Source organism: Petaurus breviceps, unplaced genomic scaffold, assembly GCF_028583685.1.
Source record: "Petaurus breviceps papuanus isolate PSGF00001 unplaced genomic scaffold, PetGlider_PUasm1.0 183, whole genome shotgun sequence".
NCBI classification, from domain to species: domain Eukaryota; kingdom Metazoa; phylum Chordata; class Mammalia; order Diprotodontia; family Petauridae; genus Petaurus; species Petaurus breviceps.
The window spans coordinates 19,567,616-19,590,031 of record NW_027185791.1 but is presented as its reverse complement, the minus strand read 5'-3'; the positions used below and the strand labels follow the sequence as shown (position 1 = coordinate 19,590,031).

The 22,416-nt window shown below is 40.4% G+C and overlaps 1 protein-coding gene across 1 annotated transcript in view; it reads left to right on the top strand.

Moving 5' to 3' along the window:
* LOC138161147 (fructose-1,6-bisphosphatase 1) overlaps window positions 1-22,416 on the top strand; it is a 37,691-nt gene that overhangs the window by 12,429 nt on the left and 2,846 nt on the right. Inside the window, exons 2-5 of the mRNA XM_069087986.1 lie at window positions 5,171-5,333; window positions 14,483-14,575; window positions 18,391-18,531; window positions 21,365-21,502. Coding sequence (XP_068944087.1) covers window positions 5,171-5,333; window positions 14,483-14,575; window positions 18,391-18,531; window positions 21,365-21,502 — 535 coding nt within the window. The remainder of the gene's footprint in view (window positions 1-5,170; window positions 5,334-14,482; window positions 14,576-18,390; window positions 18,532-21,364; window positions 21,503-22,416) is intronic.

The following is a 22,416-nucleotide window of genomic DNA, read 5'->3' as shown; positions in this document are numbered from 1 at the left end:
AACTCTCTGCTTGGCATATAAAGTTCTTCACATCCTGGCCCCATGTCTTTTCTTTCTTGTCTTCCTATGTATTACGTCCCTCCATACACTCTATGATACAGTCGTACTGGCTGTCTTGCCCTTCCTTGCACATGGCACTCCATTTCATGTCTGTGTGTCTTTGCACAGAGCTGTTCCTCTTCCTCACTTGTGATTCTTAGTCTCTCTGGCTTTCTTTGAGCCTCAGATCAAATCCCCACTTCTGCAGGACGCCTTTCCCTCTGCTCAAGATTGCATTTCATCTACTCTCCATATATCTTGTGTGTACCTGGTTATTTTCATGCTTGTCTCCCTCATGAGAACCTAAGCTCCCTGAGGGCATGGAATGTTTTTTCTTTTTTTTTCTACTTGTTTCCCCAGCACTTAGCACAGTGTCCAGCACATAGTAAGTACATAAATAAAAGCTCTGTTGGCCTGCTGCTATGTTTACAATTCTAGTAATTGCCATCAGGTAATACCTTTTATCTACTTTAGTCTAACTACTGTTTCATCTCAGTAAATAGAACTTCCATTGGCAGGAGTAATTGAGAGGCAGAAATAGAATATAGCCAATTGTGCTTTATATATAAATATGTGTGTGTATTTGTGTGTGTGTAGTATGTGTGTATAAACTCTGTATTAGAATTCCCCCCCCAAATTAAGAATAACTACTTAATACATTTGTTTTACAAATTTAAATACATATATACAAACATATATATCTCAGAGTTTGAAGAAATGCAAATGACTAAATACAAGTTAAATACTTTTTCTTAACAAGTACAATTGTCAATAATGTGTAACTTTGACATTCGTTTCTACTTGAGCAAAACGTCCTTGATGATGGTTCTAGGCAGATGGGGATTTACCTGTCATTTTACATTTTCCTGCTATCTATGTTAATAATTGACAGCTCAGTTCTTACTAACAAAGTAACCTCTCCTGACTAGGGCAGTTTTGTTCATCTCAAGGATGCCTCAAACCATTGTTTTGCCTTCCTTCCCTGTTCTTGGTCTTTCTTCTTCCAGGTCTTAAATAGAAAAAGTGGAAAACATCATGCTAGTTTTTTTCCTCTTTGTAATTAGTTGCCTTTCAATGGGGAAAACACTGCCTTAATAATCAAAATGCTAACTCATTTAACTATCTTTTTCAGTACTCAATTGGAATAGGATTTTTTTTTACCATGTCCCACAGTATTATAAAATGCTCAGGCCAACTGTTCTTCCTATACCACTATGCTTTTTAAAAAATGCCTCATTTTGGGGCGACTAAGTGGCTCAGTGAATAGAGCACTGGCCCTGGAGTCAGGAGGACCTGAGTTCAAATACAGCCTCAGACACTTAACACAAAAACTAGCCATGTGTCCTTGGGCAAGTCACCCCCAATTGCCCTCCAAAAAGCAAAAAAAAAAAAAGCGCCTTATTTTAAGTATAGTCATTTCTAAGTAACACTTTCCATCCCCTCTCAAAAGCTTCCTTTATTTCAAATAAAAACACAAGAAATTCAGTTGACAGGCATAGTACCTAATACCATATGCAATCCATCAATAGTTATACATTAAACACCTTCTATGTGCTAGGTATGGAAGTACAAAGAATCAAACAATCCCTACCCAAAAAGAGCTTACATTCTAATGGGGGAGATGGAAAATATGTATGAAATGTATGCACTAAAGATAAAGTTTACGTGTGTGTGTATATGTATATAATGTTGCTTGTCTTTCGTTTTTGAAGAGGGCTAATGACATCACAGGGTGATATTCACATATATATACACACACCTGGCGATCTGTGAGGAAGGGCCCAGCAATGGGGATGAATCAGAAAACCTAAGTTTCATCTTAAAGGAAGTGAAAGACTCAGTGAGGTAAGGATAAGGTGGGAGTGCGTTCCAGGCGTGAGAAGAACAGATAGAGGCAAATTTGGCTGGATCACTTAGTGCAGTCGGGAAAGGAATGACCAATGAGGCTGAAAAGAGAGGTTGGGGCTGAGTCGTGAAATGGAATAGTGTGATTGAAGTGGCAACAGGAAGCCATTGGAGCGGAGGAATGACATGAACATACCTGCATTCTCAGTGTTCCAGGATGTTCCTCTTTCTCTACTGCCATTAGCTCAAGTTGTCACTGACTGTTGCTGCCATTGCTGGAAGGCCAGGCACCAGAGCCCATATTCCATTAAACCAGTTAATTTCAGGGAACTTTTAAACAACTATTTTTTTTAATTTAGCAATTTCCCTCAATTACATGTAAAAACAATTTTAACATTCTTTTTTTTTCAAATGTTGAGCTCCAAATTCTCTCCCTCCCTTTCCTTCCCCTCTCATTGAGAAGGCAAGCACTTTGACATAGGTTATACATGTGTAGTCATGCAAAACACATATTCATGTAAGTCATGTTTACACAGCTATTTTAAAAAACATGTACTTCAAAAAGAAAGCAAGAACAAATGTACAAACATTTCCCCAGAACATCTGGGACATACTTTCTCCTACATCATCTAGTCTCTGAGGGAATAGGCTTGAAACTTAGCTCTGTTCTGACATAACATTGTTCCTAGAAGTTCATGGCCAGATGCAGCCTGACTACAAGATGGCACTTTCTGCTGGGCTGGCATCCAGGTCTCTCCCAAAAAACCGTTTGTTGCTCCCTGGGCCATCGACACAGCACTGGGTGAGAAATCTGACTCCCACGTTCCTGTTGCTTGCTCTCTGGACCTTTTGAAACTCCAAAGGTCAGAGATTCCAATCCTTTGACCTGACCTTCACTGGATGCCATGAGTAAAGGAGTCACAGAGAACCCTCAAAAAATGAATGAGGCCAGAAGTCAGCAGCTGATGCTGGCAGGCCTTTCTGAATGCCTCCAAAGCCAATCACATGGCGAGCTGGCCGGACCAACAGGGACCATTTAAGCATGCTCTACGGTCCACCTCTCCATGACATTTCTTTAATGCCCCTCTACAATTCTTCCAAAAGCAGGTTTCCCAGGTCTTCTACAAGGAGAATTGTCATCCCACTTTCTGTTCATGTGCTCCAGATGCCCAGGACATTGTGATCATTTCTCCCCTGATATAACTGTAAAAACCTCAAATGCTTTTTGTCATCCTTGTCCTTGGGAACTTGCCTCAGCAGCCACAGCTCCTTCTGAGCTTTAGTGCTCTGGGCACTGTTCTGAAAGAACCTTGTTGTACATCTTCTGTCACTTGCCCTTATTTCCATCATTTGGACATTAAAAAAAAAATAATTTGCATTCTCACTCATCTCTTTCAACAACTCTAAATTATTTCTCTTTGTGTCTTCAGAACTCCAGTCTTAAGGATTTCCTACCTCTCCTGGACTAACATTTCCTATTAGGATTTTGGTCTGTAAGAGCCTACCTATCCTTTCTTTGAACCTTTGCTCTTCCCACATGGAGACATTCAGCCTCTCTGGGCCTTAGTTTTCTCAACTGTAAAATGAGAACAATGGTGCTTACAGTACCTATCTTACAGGATTGTTGTGAAAGAAGTATTTTTGATACCTTCAAGTACAATATAAATGAATTATTATTATTGAACACTCCCTAATAAAAGCTGTGTAGTAGAATGAGCACTGAGTTTGGTGTCAGGGGACCTGGATTCAAATCCAGACACTGCTGCTTTAGGTCTGTGTGAAGCTTAAGTATGTCACTCCTTTTCCTTAGGCTTGAGTTTTCTTCTCTAAGATGGGAGCATTGGAATAAATGACCCCTAGGGTTCCTTACTGCTCTATGGTCCTCTGAGGATGCTCACAGTTTTGCTGGGCTTGGTTTGTTGGGGAAACTTAATTTTGGAGAAGTATAGTTGGTTCACTCTCGTGGACTAAACAGGAGATGCCTCCTTGGCACTGAGGAGTAATCAGGGGGAACAGAGAATCTCATGAAGATTTCAATTCTAGCTCTATTACTAATTCTTTTGAAACCATTAAGCAAATTTTCTAAATCTTGTCTCTAATACAAATATTGTTAATGAGCATCACAGGAATCCTATGAGGAATGAATAAACAGAAAGAAAAAGTACTTTAGATTTTTCAAAGCATTGAGGCCCATGATAGCCAATAAAATCGCAATCTCTGATTCCTCAGTTTTAAAATGGTTACAATAAAAGCAGCTGTGGACTTCAGAGTTGTGAGAGTTAAGCAAGATAATCTGTGTAAACTGCTTTGCAAGCCTTAAAGTCTGATATAAATATCAGTTATGATTTTTATCAGTAATAATTGCAGTAAGAGAAGGAAAATGAATATGTAGTTGTCTCCCAGAGGTAATCTAGGGGATCTTCCTTTGGGATCTCACACGCCAATCCATGCCAATGTTCTAGTATCCCTTTGGTAGATAGAGTTTGTCACTCAGGTTGAGATACAAAATTGGTACAATTCAATGGCATATGCCAAGACTTGGGCAACTGGAGATAGCCTATGATGCTGAACCATAGAAGACAGATGTATAGCCCAACTGGAAGCTCATGAAAAAGGAGACCATTGTTTTGAGTCCATTTCACAGAGCTCTGTAATTAATTGCTAACAATTGCCTCTGTGGTGAAAACATGGAGACCAATGCTATCTCTAATGCATACTGGCTATATGAATACTGGAAACTCTCTCAACTAGTCTGTGCCTAAGATTTCTTCAACTGTAAAATGGAAATATGACCTTAGAAGGTTCTTATGTGGATCAAATAAAACTATCTGTGCAAAGTGCTTCACAGATCTTAAATGGCTCTAGAAACAAAATTAATTGAAACTTCTGATCATAAGCATTAAGTCCTTTCACCAGCTGGCTCCCCTTTGAAGGACAGGCCATACTGGAAAGACCAATGAGGCTAGGCATCAAGGGACTAGACGATCTCTAAGGTTTTTTCCAGTTTTAACATTCGGTGATTTTTTAAGACTTTAGGGCTCTCATTGTTAGCCATTCTCTCCCTTGTATGTTGCACTTTAGCCTAAGAAATCTTTCCATCTCTGTCAAATGGTTCTCTTTGACATCTGAGCCTGGAACAACCTCATTTCTCTTCATCAAACCATCCCTACCTTCAGAACTCTATTAGACTTCTTTGGGGGAAAGTCCGTTCATACATCCATAATTCTGCTATGTATCTCAATGGTCATCCTTGTTTTCAGTTTTGACAGTCTTTACTTTTTTCTAGCTATGGAATTGCTGGTTCCACCAATGTCACTGGGGACCAAGTCAAGAAGCTGGATGTTCTCTCCAATGACCTGGTTATCAACATGCTAAAGTCATCCTTTGCTACCTGTGTTCTTGTGTCAGAAGAAGATAAAGATGCCATAATAGTAGAACCAGAAAAAAGGGTGAGTGCTTGCTTCTACCATGAAGTTGGCTTCTATGTTTGAAAAATATGTATGATCTTACTGGTTTGGCTTTTCTTGGTTCTCCTCCTGCCTTGCTGGCTGTTCCTTCTTCAGAGAGAAATGCTCCTCTGCTGGGGCATCTTCCATAGCCTGTTCTCTCACTGAGTATACTCCTAAGGCTCTGCTCTCTGCCCTTTTCTTGTCATACTATCTCTCCGGGTCTTCTTATTTCCCATTGATTCATCTTTTGTACAATACATTAATGATTATTTATTAATTAGTCAGCACATTTTAATTAAGCACCTTCTATGTGCCCAACATTGTGCAAGGTTCTGGGGATATAAATACAAAAAGATATCCATCATTGTTCTTAAGGGGCTTTGATTCCATCAAAGGAAACACAGGTAAACATATATATGTAAATGCTGCATGTATGTACATATATATGATATATGCATGTATTTGTGAATTTGTATGTGTATGTACATGTAGCAGGGCTTTCACCCTAAACCACCTGTAGCAGTTTCGTAGATGAGAATGTGAGTATGTGGGGCAAAGTAATATTTAAGTTCTCGAGAAAAACCACACCAAATTCCCATCCTTCATCCTGCTTTTTGACATATTATTAATTATAATAGGCTCAAAGGCAATTAAGGGCTATACTCTGGTCTTACCTCATAAATTACCACAAATATAGATACTATCTTATTAATTAACTCTGAGGTCCCAGCCTGGTTAATTATACACACGCACACACATTTATATAATTATTTAACACATGTATTATATGCACCTTATATATCATATATGCATATGTGTATGTGTGTGTGTATATAAAAATAAACTGGAACCACATTCAATGTAACTGGGCTTTAGGATTGACCCCATTTGTGTGTAGATAGGTAAGTAGCAACAATACTACAAACTCATTTCTCTTCTTAATTCTCATCTTGGACTTTAAGGCCATCTAAGGAGGTATGTTTACTAAAATTGCAACAGTTCTCATTAATTAATTAGCTCTGAGCCCCTACTCTGATTAAATAATGTTATTTAATGAAACTAGAAAGACCTCTTTCAATAAATGTTTGTGCATCTTTCTATATATTTCAGACTTAATATCCTAGGCTTAAGCAAGCAAGTTATTGACTGTATCATTTCTCAGAAATGGAACAAACCGTAAAACATAAATAATTATTTACAACATGTTAGCTGTGAGAAAGGTCACAGCCAAATCCACCTTTAGCTATTGCTTTAACTACGGAGTTCTTCTGAATTCTAAAGCATTAAGTTCCCTCTGGATACCAATTAAAGTCTCTTTTCAAGAATTCTTCCTTGCGTTTCCTTACAAGATAAAGGTTAAACTCCTTTCAGGAAACAAGTTCTCTTCGAATGTTTTTCTTTGTCTTCTTTTCAGGAATTACAGTTGTGATTTAGTTTTAGTTAAGATCTCAGCGTTCTCCCAGATTCCTCATAGAATGACCCAAATTTTCACTCCCAAATTCCATTGCACCTTAAAGATACAACAACAGTACCCACCGTTTCTGTGGGAGACCTATGGAAGCTGGTATTACACTATGTTCTTTTAGGAAGTCTCTCAGGAATTGTCTTCAGAATGTCACTTTGAAATAATGTCTTCTCTGAAGAATTAGGGTTAAATTCAGTTTTCTTGTGATGTTTTTCCACACTCTCTTAAGGATAACAGTTAATTCCTATGGTATCTTTCTCTCCCTCTTCCCTCCCCTCTCTCTCCCTCTCCCTTTTCCCCTCTCTTTCTCTTTCCCCCTTTCCCTTACCCCCCTCCCTCTCTCTCTCTCTCTTCCCCCTCCCCCCCCCCCCCCCCCCCCCCCCCCTCCCTCCCTCTCTCCCCTCCCTCTCTCTCTCTCTCTCTTCCCCCTCTCTCTCCCTCTCTCTCTCTCTCCTCCCTCCCTCTCCCTCTCTCTCTCCCTCTTCCTCTCCTTCTTCTTGTCCCTGTCCCTGTCCCTCTCCCCTCCCTCTCTCCATGACAGTCAATTCTCTCTGTCTCCTCAGGAAAGATCTTTTAGCTGCCTCTATGCATCACACTCACATTAGCTTTCAAAGAGGACAATTAATGTTCATTTTCCATAGACTTCCCTGGAAAGAAGTTCTCTTAATCCACTTAGTGTCTCACAAGGCCTCTCTTTAGTCATGTCAGTTACTCTCTCAAGATGGCAGTTAAATGCCACCATCCAAGATTCAAAGGTTCAGTAACAATACTGAATGTCTCTGTGAGAGGGGTTTTTAAGTTGGAGGTGAACATACAAAGCAAATACAAAGATTTTTTTGGGGGGGCAGGGAGGAGGAGTGGGATATAAGCAGCTTTGAGAATCAGGACTGGCCTCATGAAGAAGGAGGCCCTTGAGCCCCTGTTTCTTCATGATACCAGGTGATTGAGAAGGTCCCTTTGGGGGCAGCTAGGTTGCACAGTGGATAGAGTGCTAGGCCTCAAGTCAAGAAGACCTGAGTTCAAATCTGCCCAGTCTCAGACATTTACTAGCTGTGTGACCCTGGGCAAGTCACTTAACCCTGTTTGCCTCAATTTCCTCATCTGTAAAATGAGGTGGAGAAGGAAATGGCAAACCTCTCCAGTATCTCTGCCAAGGAAACCTCAAGTGGGGTCACAGAGAGTTTGAAACAACTAAACAGGAACAACAATGTTCCTTTATGGTCTAAAAATCAATGTTTCTTGGAGGTGGTAAATTCCATGAGAACACGGGCAAATCTAATAAGATGTTCCTTTTCCAGTCGTACAAAAGAATTTTTTTAATTGATTTTTTAGGGGCACAGTGAATAGAGCACCGGCCCTGGAGTCAGGAGGACCTGAGTTCAAAACCGGCCTCAGACACTTAACACTTGCCAGCCGTGTGACCTTGGGCAAGTCACTTAACCCCAATTGCCCTGCCTTCCCTCCTCCAAAAAGCAAAAAAAAAAATTGATTAAAAAAAAAGACTTTAAATTCACAATTCAGATGTCAGTAGCAGGGCTAGATGTTGATTCCTTAATCCGTGAGGCGGTCTCTGTGTACTCTACTGCTTCTGCCTTTTGTCCTTCCTGTCTTTCGATTTTAAACTGTGTTTAGAGTGTAGCTTTCTTAACGGCCTGACAGAGCAGCATGTCAGCTCTTCCTTCCTGATTTCACTCCTTTCCTAACCTTAAGCAGTTATGTGACAGCATGAAATCTTGGCCAATACAGAGTTTCATGTATGACATGACCATGCAACCAAATACTGTTTCTAGTGATTCATCAGGTTAAACTGGTTTTCATCACATTAGCTTCCTATGAAGATATTTTCTAATGGATGTTGGAACCATGCAACAATTTCCCCTAACCTGAAGATATAACTTGTTGAGATATTCCTACGAAGTCATCTTGCCAGTAGAGGCCAGCCCTCCTGAGAAGCTGTACCTGGCAAATAGGAACATTGATTTAGAGATATAAGACACATTAGAGACCACTAAGTCCAATTCCCTCATTTTACAGAAGAGGAAACAGAGAGATTTACCTAGGGTCACATAAGTAGTAAGGGTGGCCTTTGAAACTGCCTTATCTACTACCCCATGTTGCCTCTCAAACTACACTTATGGAAGGTAATACAGTCGAGAGTCTGGTCCTCAACTTTACAAGCTCAAAAACTAAAATGTTTCATTTACCCAGGAATCACCTAGCCATAGAAGCTTGGTTCACAGAAACCAAACTCAAAGAGGCTGATCTATAAACCAGAATGAATGCCAATTTATTAATTCTTAATAGTGAACTAATACTTGGGCCATGAACTAGAATGGATTTTTTTAGGGTACTTTCTCCTGATTTATAAGCCTGCCCAAGAGAAGAAATCAGAGATTAGGTCACTAAGTAAGCATAGCTGTGTGACCCTGGGCAAGTCACAACCACCCTGGGTATCAGTGTCCTTATCTGTAAATTGAAGGGTTAGACACAGGACTTCTTAACCTTTTTTGTGTCATGGATCCCTTTGGCAGTCTGGTGAAGTCTATGGACCCTTTACATAGGATTACAAAGGAAGTCAGTGATGTTGGGTGTCCTGAAATTCTTGATGCAGTTTTAGGACAGAACAAACAAACATGGATAAGCAACAAGCACCCAAGAGAAGAAGGGATAAATAATAAAACATTTAGCTCTTTTTCATGAGGTTGTCACCTGGCCCAGATCATCTACATCTTAGGGAGATGAAAGAAAAGTTGTGATTGCTGAGCAGTACTATTTGAAGGATCGTGGTGAACGGGGGAGATATTATGGGATTGACTTGGACTTTGTTGTTCAAGTATATCTGACTCTCTGTGACCCCATTTGGGATTTCTTGGCAAAGATACTGGAGTGGTCTGCCATTTCCTTCTCCAGCTCATTTTACAGATGAGGAAATTGAGGCAAACATTTTACACAGGTAGGAAGTTTCAGACGCTGGATTTGAACTCAGGTCTTCCTGACTCCAGGCCCAGTGCTTTATTTACTGTGCCATGTAGCTGCCCCAAGGACAAACATTGTCCTGAGTCTTTAAAAAGGGAAGTCAATGTAGTCTGCAAACCATAAGTCAGTGCACTGAACCTGAGTTCTAGGCAAAGTTCTAAAATAAAATTCTAGGAGGGATGGTTAGTGAACATCTGAAAAAGGAAGCAGTGATAATGAGCGAGGGTGGCTTTATCAAGAACAAATCAGACCTCATTTCTGTTCATTACTGGTAGCTCAAAGGAATGCTGTAGGTATTATCTATGTAGATAGCAGCAGAGCATTGAACAAAGCCTCCCATCTTTCCCTTGTGGACACAGGAAATCTGGGTTAGATGAGAGGAGAAGCTGTTAGGTGGATTCAGAAGTGGTTGAGTGACTAGACCAAGATTGTCCTGAATAGTTTGACATAAAGTTGGAAGGAGATTTCCATCGGAATATCCCAGGGATCTGTGCTTGGATTTATGCTGATTAACATTTTTTATTAGTAACTAGGATAAGGGCACAGACGGAAGGATTATCAAGTAGAAGTCACAAATTTGTACATGGCACAAAGCTGGGAGGTTTAGTTGCTACATTGGATGATAGGGCCGTAATCCAAATTATCTCATCAGGCAAGAATATTTGGCAAATATAGTGAGAGGCCATTTAAAAAGAATCAGATATAAAGTATTACACTAGGGTTCAAAAAATTGACTCTTTAAGTAGAAGATGGATGAGACCTGTCTAGATAGCAGTTCATCTGAAAAGGATCTTTGAGGTTAAAAAAAAACAAACAAACTTGGGGCAGCTGGGTGGCACAGTGAATAGAGCATTGGGACTCAGGAGGACGTGAGTTCAAATACAACCTCAGACACTTGACACACTTACTAGCTGTGTGACCTGGGCAAGTCACTTAACTCCAATTGCCCTGCCCTCCCCCCTCCAAAAAAATAGGAAAAAAAATAAGTTAATAAAAACAATGAGAATGATCTTCAACTGCATCAAGAGAGGCGTAATGTCCAGGACTAGGGACATGATGATCCTGCTGCCATGTTTTGCCCCAACCAGACTATTGTGTTCAGTTCTGGGCCCACTTTTCAACAAGGACATTGGTAAGTAGCCAGAGCAAGCAATGCCTGAAGATAATGACATATGAGGACCTGAGGCTGTTTAGGGAAGGTTTAGGGGTGGAGTGGGCATGGGATGATAGCAGCCTTCAGGTATTTGAAGAACCGTGTTACAGGAGTCCTACTAAATGTGTTGTGCTAAGTGCCTGAGGACAGCGTTGGCAGCAATGGGAAGCAGTTCCAAAATGGCAAATTAAGGCTTGTAAAGAAAAACTTGTGAATAAGAGTGATTGCAGAAAAAATGGAATGAACCATGAGGGTTCCCCCATACCCTTCCTGAGTTCAAATCTGGCCTCAGACACTTACTAGCTGTGTTATACCCTGAGCAAGTCACTTCACCCGGTTTGCCTCAGCTCCTCACCTGTAAAATGGGCTGGAGAAGGAATTGGCAGACCACTCCAGTGTCTTGGCCAAGAAAATCCCAAATGGTATCACAGAATCAGACATGACTGAAATAACTCAACAACAACAAGTCCCCTTGTTAGAGGCTTTCAGGCAAAGATTGAATGACCACTAATTGATGTGGTGATGATGTATGTAGGTGCAGGCTTCTTTTTCAGGGGTGGGCTGAACAAAAGATATCTTCCACGTTCTTTCTGAATTTTGAGATCCTGTGCCTCCGACTGGAAGGCTCAGTAGCCTGATAGTTTTCCTTCTCTCCGAGGATATTTCCTCTAAAGGGCAAAGATCAACTACCTGACCTTAGAACTGTTTTTCCCCTTGTAAATACTAAAAACATATTGAAACACTTTTATGATCTATTATTCCTTTTAAAATATTCTTCATCAGCTTTCCAGATGACAGACATTTTTACTTTATATTTTCAGAAGCACTTAAAGCTCAGGGGCAAAATATTTATAAATATGTTTCTGTGAAGATTTTTTTTAAATCCTTTTTTATTGTGCATCAGTTTTTTAAAAAATGTCTCAAGAGTGGAGGTTAGGTGGCACAGTGAATACAGCATCGGCCCTGGAGTCAGGAGGACCTGAGTTCAAATCCAGCCTCAGACACTAACACAAAAACTAGGCGTATGACCTCAAGCAAGTCACTTAACCCCAATTGCCCTCCAAAAAGCAAAAAACAAACAAAAAAAAGTCTCAAGACATAAAGTGGGATGTATAGGGAACTATGAATTTCTACCATGTACAATGCTGTAGTATTAAAAAAAAAAAGTGCAAGTGTGTGTGTGTGCTGTCCCAAAAGTCTTAGTGCAGTTTTAAAGACTTTTGGGACACTCACAATACACAAACATACACATATGCATATGTCATGTGATAAGGAAGAAAAGATGTACACATAAGTAACTATACGAATACAGATACAGACTTAAGACTAAATAATTGTGTATAAATATATATTTAACCAGGTAGCAGCAAATTGTCCTATTTTTCACTCCTTCTAAAGCCTCTCCTCTGTTTCCTGTGTTAAACTTTTCAAATACTTATTGAAGCTTTAAAAAACAAGTATCTTTCACTACCACTAGCAGGGCTCTCTCCCCATAGCAAATATGTAAAATCAAGCAAAACGAGTGGAGATATCAGCCCTATCTGAGACTAGGTATGCTTCTGTATCTCTTTACCAAGAGGTGGAGAGATATGCTTCTTTATCAGTCTCTTGTGGTCATTCGTGGCACTGTTTTAGTCAAGCTCCTGGAGTCTTTCATGGTGACTTCCCATTACATTATCGTGGTCAGTTCTATGAAGAGTTCTGTGGTCATTCCCCAGCCCAGAAGTGGTCAAAGAATGTGAACAGGAAGAAATCAAAACTATAGTCATATGAAAAATGCTCTAGATCACTACTGATTAGAGAAATGCAAATTAAAACAACTTTGAGATATCATCTCACACCTATAAAATTGGCTAAAATGAAAGAAGGTGAAAATGACAAATGTTGGAGGGGATGTGGGAAAATCGGAGCATTAATCACATTGTTGGTGGAACTGTGAACTGATCCAACCATTTGGGAGAGCAATCTGGAATTATGCCCAAAAAGTTATTAAACTCTGTTTACCCTTTAACCCAGCAATACCACTCTTAGGTCTGTTTCCCAAGGTGATCAGGGAAGAGGAAAAGAACCTATGTGCCCTAAAATATGTGTAGCAGCTCTCTTTGTGGTGGTGAAGAATTGGAAACTGAGGTGATGCCCATCAGTTGGGGAATGGCTGAACAAGTTGTGGTATATGATTGTGGTGGAGTACCACTGCCCTGTAAGAAATGATGAACTGGTTGATTATAGAAGAATAGAGAGAGAAATGATGAAAAGTGAAGTGAGCAGAACAAAGAGAATGTTGTATACAGTAACAGCAATATTATTTAAAGAATAATTGTGAACAGTAAGTTATTCTTAGGACTATAAATACTCAAATCAACTATAAAGGACCTATTAAGAAAGGTGCTATATACCTTCAGAGAAAGAACTGAAAAACAGAAGTATACATAGTATAGTTTTACATGTATTTATAAATCTGTGTCAAATGGTGGCTTTCTCTAGTGTGGGGAGGGGAGGGAGACAGTTTGGAACTTAAAATGTTAACAGAAAATATAAATTAAATTAAAAAATAATTCTGTAGACCAAAAGTCTCAAATACAAGTCCCATTCCCAGGCTCAGCCCAGAGCACTTCAGAGTATAGCCCAAACCACATTAAGATGTACTTGGGAAATGACTTTGTTTTTATTTTGGAGGCAATTGGGATTAAGTGACTTACCCCAGGTCACACTGCTAGTAAGTGTCTAAGGCCTAATTTGAACTCAGGTCTTCTTGACTATAAGGCCAGTGCTCTACCCACTGTCCTATCTAGCTGGGGGAAAAATACAATGAAAACATAAATAACATTTTGTTTTAAAACTAAGTCATTATGTAGCCACAGGGATCCTTATACATGGATTAGTGGCTGTTTGAGTCTGACACCACTGCTAGGGACTCTAGGACAGGGGTGGACAGTACAGCCTTTTGACTGAGTCCAAGTTTTACAGAACAAATCCTTTTAAGGGACTGTACTTGAGGACCTAGAGGGCCACTTGTGACCTTGAGGTCACAGGCTTCGCACCCCTGCCCGAGGAGTTCAGAGCTACAAGGACCACCTAGTCTTATTCCTCATTTTTTTGGATGAGAAAACTGATATCCTGGGAGATGACTTACTCAAAACACGCATGTAGGAAGCCGCAGAGCCAGGGTTTAAACTTGGTTAAAGGATCACATTTGAATCAGAAGGGGGTCTTAGATATTATGTGATCCAATCTCCTTATTTGAGAAATTGAGAAAACAGAGAAAACTGAGGACAGAAGAGGTGGAATGACTTAGCCCAAGGGCACAGTGAGTAGTAGTGAATGGAAGAGCAATGATTTGAATAAACTTTTTCTGATTAGAAATCCAATGTTGAGTCCATTATGCCCCACCACCTTTAGCAGTAATCCCATCCACTGAGTGTGGATTTTTGTTATCCTTAATAGCACTTCCTTACTTTGCTCCCTCGTCTTGGGTACCCTTTGGATCCCCTGACTCTACTTACTGTAACACTTACATTCAAAGTAAAACCTGATCATTTTTCCTTTTATTTTCAGGGTAAATATGTGGTCTGTTTTGATCCTCTGGATGGTTCTTCGAACATTGACTGCCTGGCATCCATTGGAACTATTTTTGGCATCTACAGAAAGGTAAAATGGGATGCTTCATTTTTCTTTTGGATCAGCAGAAGATTCAAGCCTAAGGAACCATGTGTTTCCATGAGTGGGCTTCACTGACTATCACCTTATCCACTGTTATAGCAGCAAATATATGTATGTATGTATGTATGTATGTATGTATATATACACACACATATATGTTGTGGAGGACACGATTTTAAAGAGATTTTTACCCAAGTTCTGAAATTATTGCTAGGATATTACCCAAACCTTCCACTCTGTGCATGAAGATACATTAAGTTGGCCAGGCAATGTATACTAGTGGGAAGAAAATGGAAAGTATTTTATTCTTGTAGCTTGAAGCTCTCAAAAGGCCTTATCAATATCATTAGCGATCATATCTCTTTATACCTGCAAAGTATAAGTTAATTCAATTCAGCACACATTTGTCCTCTAGTACGTGTATTTGATCCTTGGAATACAGGAAGAGCCTAGACTTTACTCGCTATTAAAATGTGATGAGGGAAAAGATGTGCACAAGAATAACTGTGATAGAAGACAGTGTCCTAAGTACAAAGGAAAAGTCTAGTAAAAAGGCTATGCATGCATTTGATGGGAGGAGATACTTGTTGCTTTCTTAGACTGGAGGGAGTGTTGGGGGGCAGTCAGGGAAAACTTCAAGGCTCAACTCATATGCCACTTCTGTCATGAAAGAAGGGAGGAACTTTGAGAGATGGGTGGAGGTAGAGTACACTCTAGGCAGGAGACAGAAGTATAATGGGGTAGCCAGACTCTCCCCAACAACTTTCCCCACCCAAATCTAGAAATACACCAGACTGAGTCCTAATTTGGAAATTTAAGAAAAATATCATAGTGAGTAGTTTTTCCAGACCAGGTCAATAATAATAGGAAGACAGAGAGGTCTGTGGATACTGGGGACAGTCACACAGAATGTGCCTGCATGGGGACTGAGAGAAGCCTACCTTTGACTGTGAAGCAGGGAATGAGGTCTCAGATCCGGCTCAGAGTTGTCCAGCCTCATACAGGTAGTAGGAACAGGTGCCAACTGGCAGCTCTATTGTCCACTAACCACTGCTGGGTCATAGATCTAGTGTGACCTGAGGAGACGTGAACTTAGGAGTGGCAGTCCAAGACAAGGACTGGGCTATCAGCTGTGTACTGAGTAAGGAGAAAGATCAGAAGCAAGTGTCTGCTATGTGGCTCTGACCTCAGGAGGTGGAGTGAGGGTCTCAGATCCAATCCCTAGCCTGGCCTGAAGCCTGCAGCAGAATCACCAGGGCAGGAAGTTCAGGCAGACCAAAGGGGAGCCTTCACTTCTGTCACTCTGAACTTGCAATGCTTTCCAGCAGTCTGGCAGTGGGGGAGTCCAACAGTAGTGTGCTGTAGCTCCAACCAGGGCCATGCCCACAGTTGTGCTGCCCAGACCCAAACCCAGGTTAGGAACTTGTAGAAACCAGTGCTGAGCCGGTGCTCGATTTTACCCTGGGTCACACCGCTTTCCGGTCACTTGCAAGTCTCCAACACGAGACGGCCTCCTGTTCAAAAAACAGTGACTCCCTGTGTCCTGTACAAGATGAAACTCAAACCCGACATTTAAGACCTTCCGCAGTCTGGTTCTGCCCTACTTTCCGGTTTTATTTCATGCTACTTCCCTTCACAGCCCTCACCTTTCATGTTCCAGCCAAACTCTGCTGCTTCTGCTGCTTGGGTCCTGCACTCTGCCACCTCTGTACATTTATACAGGAAGTGTCCTCTGTACCTAGAATGTCTCTCTTTTCTTGTTGAAAACCTTCTTTCACTTCGGGATTACTTCCTCCGGAAAGCCTTCACTGGTTTCTTCTGGTGTAAGTAATATCTTCCTCAAGTTTGCTCAGACCACTTTGAATTTCTTACCTATTGCAATCTACTTTGTACAGTTTCTTATTCCTGTGCATGCTATATTCTTATGTTATAAGCGCTTTGAGGGCAGATTCTGAAGTTTTTCAATTCTGTATCTTCAGTGCCTAGCATAGTGAGTGCATTGCACAGAATGAGTGCTTGTTAAATTGAATCCTATATCAAAGAGCTTGGCAATGAACAAATCCAGTGTATAGTGAAGACAAAAGAAATAGAGCTCTTAGTGCAGGGCCCCTTCTGTTTGGGCCTGTAGGTTCTCATGGACCAAGATGAAGGCCTGACCCCTAAAAGGGGAGACCAGGATCAGTTTTCTCTCTCTCTCCATCTCTGTCTTTGTCTCTTCCTTTTCCTCCTCCTCCTTCTTTCCCTTTTTTTCTTTCCCTCCTTTCCTCCCTCTATACCCTGGAGTAACTTCATAGAAATCACTGAAACAAAGATTAGGTATGGCTCATGTCTGCCATCTTCCCAAAACTGGGTCAGCAAGGTCCTTTCTAGAAAAGGCAGATATTCGATATATGATGTGTGCTTTGTATAATGACAGTCATTTTATGTAAAATACAAAAGACTCAAAGATCAAACACAGAAAGAAATGAAGCACAGCCCATTATCTGCCTACCTTTCTCTTGCTGTCTAGCTCTATTCCTGTGTCTTCTGTGGGACCACAGAAGAGGTATTTAACATTCACCTTGGGCTTGAGCTGTCTGTGCAAGGTCTAGAGCTCCTGGCCAGTCAAGGCTTGGATTTCTTTGGTCCTTCATCTACGTGGTGTTCCTGGTGGTGGTCATTCTCTCCTTTGAGAAGAATGCTGTTAAGGAAATCTCCCATTGGTCAGCCAGTACCTGACTCAAAAGCTTAGGGATTCTTGAACTTGTATGGTAGACCCCCCAAGGCTCTAAACATCCAGTTCTCAGGATCATTAGTTGCTGACCTGTGCTTCAGAAAAGAAAGAAGCAGAAGAAAGCAGCCAAGGACATAAGGTTCAATCTCAAACCTGCTTCATCAAGCACATCTTCCTATGCTGTGTGCCTGTGCTATAAGCCACCCAATGTTGTATCATTGGGAGAGAAGGGAGAGAAGACCCATTTGCTTCTTGCTAAAAATTCAAGGAGAAGAAAGAATGCATAATGGGAGAGGGGTCCAAAGGAGAAGGGCAGAGTTTTTTCCATACCTCTGATAGCACAATTAAAGCCTCTCTCCCTAACTCACAACTGACAATCTCCAGAGATGTCCTACTTATTGGGGACTGACAAGCAATTCTCTATATCATCTCAGTAAGGGACATGTGCCTCAACAAGGAGCCAGATATTCCCATGCTACATAGAAAGTGTACCCAGCCTAGCAAATTAGGAGTTTTCTCCCTTTTTTACCCCTTCCATGGAAGCATAAGTAAGAGATAACTGACTGATATCCATTTCTCTGGGAATACTTATAACTTGTGATGAAGATAGGGAAAAATTCAAATCCACTGACTTCATGGAGTCCTTTCTATACAAAGCTCTATCCCCTGGAAATATCCTCCACATATTCAATTTTCCCAGTAGACATAGTTCTCTCAACCCTGTGTTAATTTGTTTAAGTGAAGAGGAGGTCGAATGGTGGGAGATCTGGATGATAGTAATAAAATTAGAATGTTCAGGGAGCTATAGCTAAAGTGTGTGTGTGTGTTTATATTTTGAAGTGGTAATGGAGAAGCAAGAGAAAATCTGATTAGGAAAATTAGAGCAGGATCTGGTTTGGAAGGAGTGCTGCAGATACAGGAAACTAGGCATCTGGTGGGAAGGCTCCTACAGTAATAGAATCAGGAAATTACCTAATGCATGAAGTAAAGCTATTAAAGAGAGATGTCTCATTACATTAGGACTGCAGTATCATCATGCATCCTGTAAATAATGGAGGCCCCAAAAAAGATTTCCTTTTTTCCATTCCAGAATTCAACTGGTGAGCCTTCTGAGAAGGATGCTCTGCAGCCTGGCAGGAATCTAGTGGCTGCTGGATATGCCCTCTATGGCAGTGCCACCATGTTAGTGCTGGCTATGTCATGTGGAGTCAACTGCTTTATGCTGGACCCGGTGAGAATTCCTGTGGGAAAGAAAAGAGGCAACACGTTAGCAGACAGATGTGGGGATGTTAAGGGAGGCTTAGGAGAATTGAGGGGGGGATAGAGAGAGATTCACGTGCTTGTTTTTTAAAGTAAAGAATGTTACACGAACTCTGAGAGGGATTCCCATTGAAGAATAGGACGTTGTCTTTTCATCCCAAAGTTCTTTAGATTTTAATGTCCTAGGGTTCTCCATCATGTTCTTCAAAAATTTACTTCTGCCACATCCTGTAGTTCCAGATGGAAGCAGGTAAACTCTTGGACTTCTCCCAGTGCCTTCTGTTAACACCAAGAGATTTGTTGGTTATAGAACACAAAGAAATGAAAAAATGCAGTGGAACATCTCCCTTGTGGAGAAAAACAGGATTTCTAGATTAGCAAAGGCAACTGCTAAAATAGCCTGCTTCTCCAAAAATTTAGAGGTTGGACTTGAGGTTCCCAAGGTACCGTGAAAAATTTTCACTGCTATGATTTTATCTTATAAATCATCTGTAGCCTATTAGATGAATTGTCTTACATTTAGTTATTTAGTAAAAAAAAAAACACAAAACATAAGATATTTCTAGAAATTTCTTTTCTCCTGACATAATTTTATATACACAGATCATATAAATATAAAACTGATGATCTAGTTTTATTGACCCAAATTCCCTCATATAGCATTAATGAAATAAATAATAGCAAGCATTTTATGTAGCATTGATGCACATTTTATTGAGGGACCGTAAATAATTGAAAAATGCTGAATTTAATAATTTTGACTTTGAGAGGTAAACAGCATCTAGGGTAAGGTTGTTCAAAAGTATCACAAATAAGAACACAATTGTGGGCTTACCATATTTTTCACTAAATCACAGAATTTGACAGTTACTAAGCATGTCAAAGTCAACCTAGACCAAACCCTACCTGGATAAGACTGATCGGGCTGGTCTCAGGGGTTTCCAAAGCCCCTTCCTCCTCCAAATCTACGGTCTTATGATCCTTCCTATGACACGGCATCCCGCTTTGGAGGACACCCAGAGAGGAGGAGCCTGCTGCTGATGCAGCCCATTCATTGTTCCTTGGATTCTTAGAAAGCTTCCTTACAGGATACCTCTATCTGCCTCTTTGCATCTTCTTCCTGCTGCTCCTGTTTCTGGGGCCAAGCAGAGTGTCCATAAAGTTTTGCACAACTGCATTTATACCCCTTCAAAATATGGGGGTGCAACATAGGCTTATACTACCATTTGAGACCTAGATAGCTGAGATTCACTTAGAAAAACAGTGACAGAGCCAGGATTCCAATCTAGTAAAGGACTAAACCCTTGGCCAAAGCATGTGCTTCTGAAGTAATTAATCCTGTTATTTAATTTATTGCAATTCAAGATTTACTTAGGGGGCGGCTAGGTGGCTCAGTGAGTAAAGCTCTGGCGCCCGGAATCAGGAGGACCCGAGTTCGGTTCCGGCCCCAGACACTTAACACCCACACCCAAACAAAAAAAAACTAGCCGTGTAACCTTGGGCAAGTTACTTAACTCCAGTTGACCTCCAAAAGGCAAAAAAAAAAAAAAAAGATTTACTTAGATTAAATAGATGGGCATTTCAAAATAGAGTCACTCCTAAGTTTATCAGATGAAGAAAAAAAATAAACCTATTCTTCTTTCCAGATTGCAGAAGGATGTCCAAAGGTGTAAGTTTTCCTGTATTCAGTTCTCCATTTACCCTTCTGAGGCCTAACAGCCGCTACGCCATTTCAAAAAGTTAATGTAGGGCTATTTTTTTTTGGGGGGGGGGGAGGCTGCTATTACTCAAGCTGATTAAAACTGTACTAAAGTAAATAACAAATGAGTGCCTGTGGCCTGTTTATTCCTATTCTGTGAGTACAGCGACTGTATTATCTAAACTTTGTATTTCCCCTAGCACTTAGTATAGGACCTTATACACCTCAAACACTTAATAAATATTTATTATTATAAAAGTCTTTTTAAAAATCAAACAGTCCCTGCCCTCACGTAACTTACACTCTCTAGGCTGAGACAATATTTGTGCATATAAATATATGCTTGAGCAAGTCACCATAGCAGCAACAATTTGCATTTTCTTATTGCTGTTACATTCAAAAACACTTTGACATTGGTTATCTCTGACTTGTATCACGGAGATGGAGTTTGCTACCTGAGCCCTTAGATGGTACAGTCAGATACTGTATCTAGCTTTGTGACTAAGCAGCTCCTCCAATGCACTCAGAAAGCATGACTTCTTGTCTGCATGTGGCTGTTTTGCATGATGAAATTTGTATTTTCTAAATATCAGCTTAGCTTGTCATGGACAACTCTCCTTTTCCATCCTTACGTGCTGTTTCCCACTGCTTACATGGGGTTGGGCGGCTCAGCCTGAGTCCCAGACTTTCCAGTGAGGATCGATTATTTATTTACGTGGGACGATAGTTAAGTGACCTCCATGACACATGGTAGGGTGAAGGTAGGGTGGGGGGAGGTGCTGGTTTTTGTGCCGGTGTGAGTTGTCTCAACACAAAAGCTAAAAACTGATTGGGCAGATCCTCAACCATCCGCTACCAAGAAGGCAGAGCAGAAATCTGCTCTAAAGAAAAGCTTGGCTTAATTCTCGTCCCAGAGCAAAATGGGAATGTGTGATCCTTTCCCCCAATCTCCTTGGAGTTACTTCACCACATAAGCAATACCCTCCCTCATGTACCACAGACCCTGCATTGTTTGTAGAGTCTTGTCACGTCATGACTGAGTGGTAACCTCAGGCTATCCATTAATATTTGCATATTTCAAGATTTCCCAATTCTTTTTTTTAAGGCTATTGGGGAATTCATTTTGGTTGAAAAGGATGTGAAGATAAAAAAGAAAGGTAATATCTACAGTCTTAATGAGGGCTACGCCAGGGACTTTGATCCTGCAATTGCAGAGTATGTCCAGAAGAAGAAATTTCCCCAGGTGAGAATATCCATGGACCACCTCTGTAATACCCACAAGTAAAATGTATCACAGAGGTAGAATACACCTCCCAGCTGAGTGTGAGTGAAAGCTTTCAAGCATGCTAACGTTGCCATTAGGCAAGTAAGCCATGTTTCTGTTAGGCAAGAATGAACCTTGATTACTTCAACAAGATGAATACCAAGTTGGTCCCAGGGAGATAAATTTTCTCTTGCAACATGGCTAATGTGGAAATGTTTTGTATGACTGCACATGTATAATCTTTATAAAATTGCTTGCCTTCTCATGAAGAGATTAGGGAAGAGAAGGAATGAGAAAATTTGGAACCCAAAATTAAAAAAAATGAATGTTAAAATTTTCTTTCTATATAATTGAGAAAAAAAACAAAATTAAAAATTTAAATGTTAAAAAGGATTTTATTATGGGGGCAGGGGGAGTATCATTCTAAGACAGGGATTCTTAATCTTTTTTGCATCATGCATCCCTTAGGCAATCCAGTGAAGCCTATGAACTCATTCTCAGAATAATGTTTTTAAATGCATAAAATAAAATACATGGAATTACAAAGGAAACCATTTTATTGAAACCTAATTATCAAATTTTTTTAAAAAGGAGAATTTAACAAACCTCTGGCTAAGAACCTCTAAGATGATAAGCACTTACAAGGGCAAAAAGAGACCAGGATATTTGCCTTATGTTAGTTCTGTTACAAAAACTATAGATATCTGTTCTTTCCTGATTTGCCTTGTAAAAAAAAAAAGATAGATTCACATATACACACATATAAAAGTGTGCATATATACGTATAGGTATGTGTATATGTGTGTATGTATACACACTTATATACATACAAGTATAGACACAAAACACACAGATATATGTGTGTATGTATACAAGGGTGTGTGTGTGTGCAT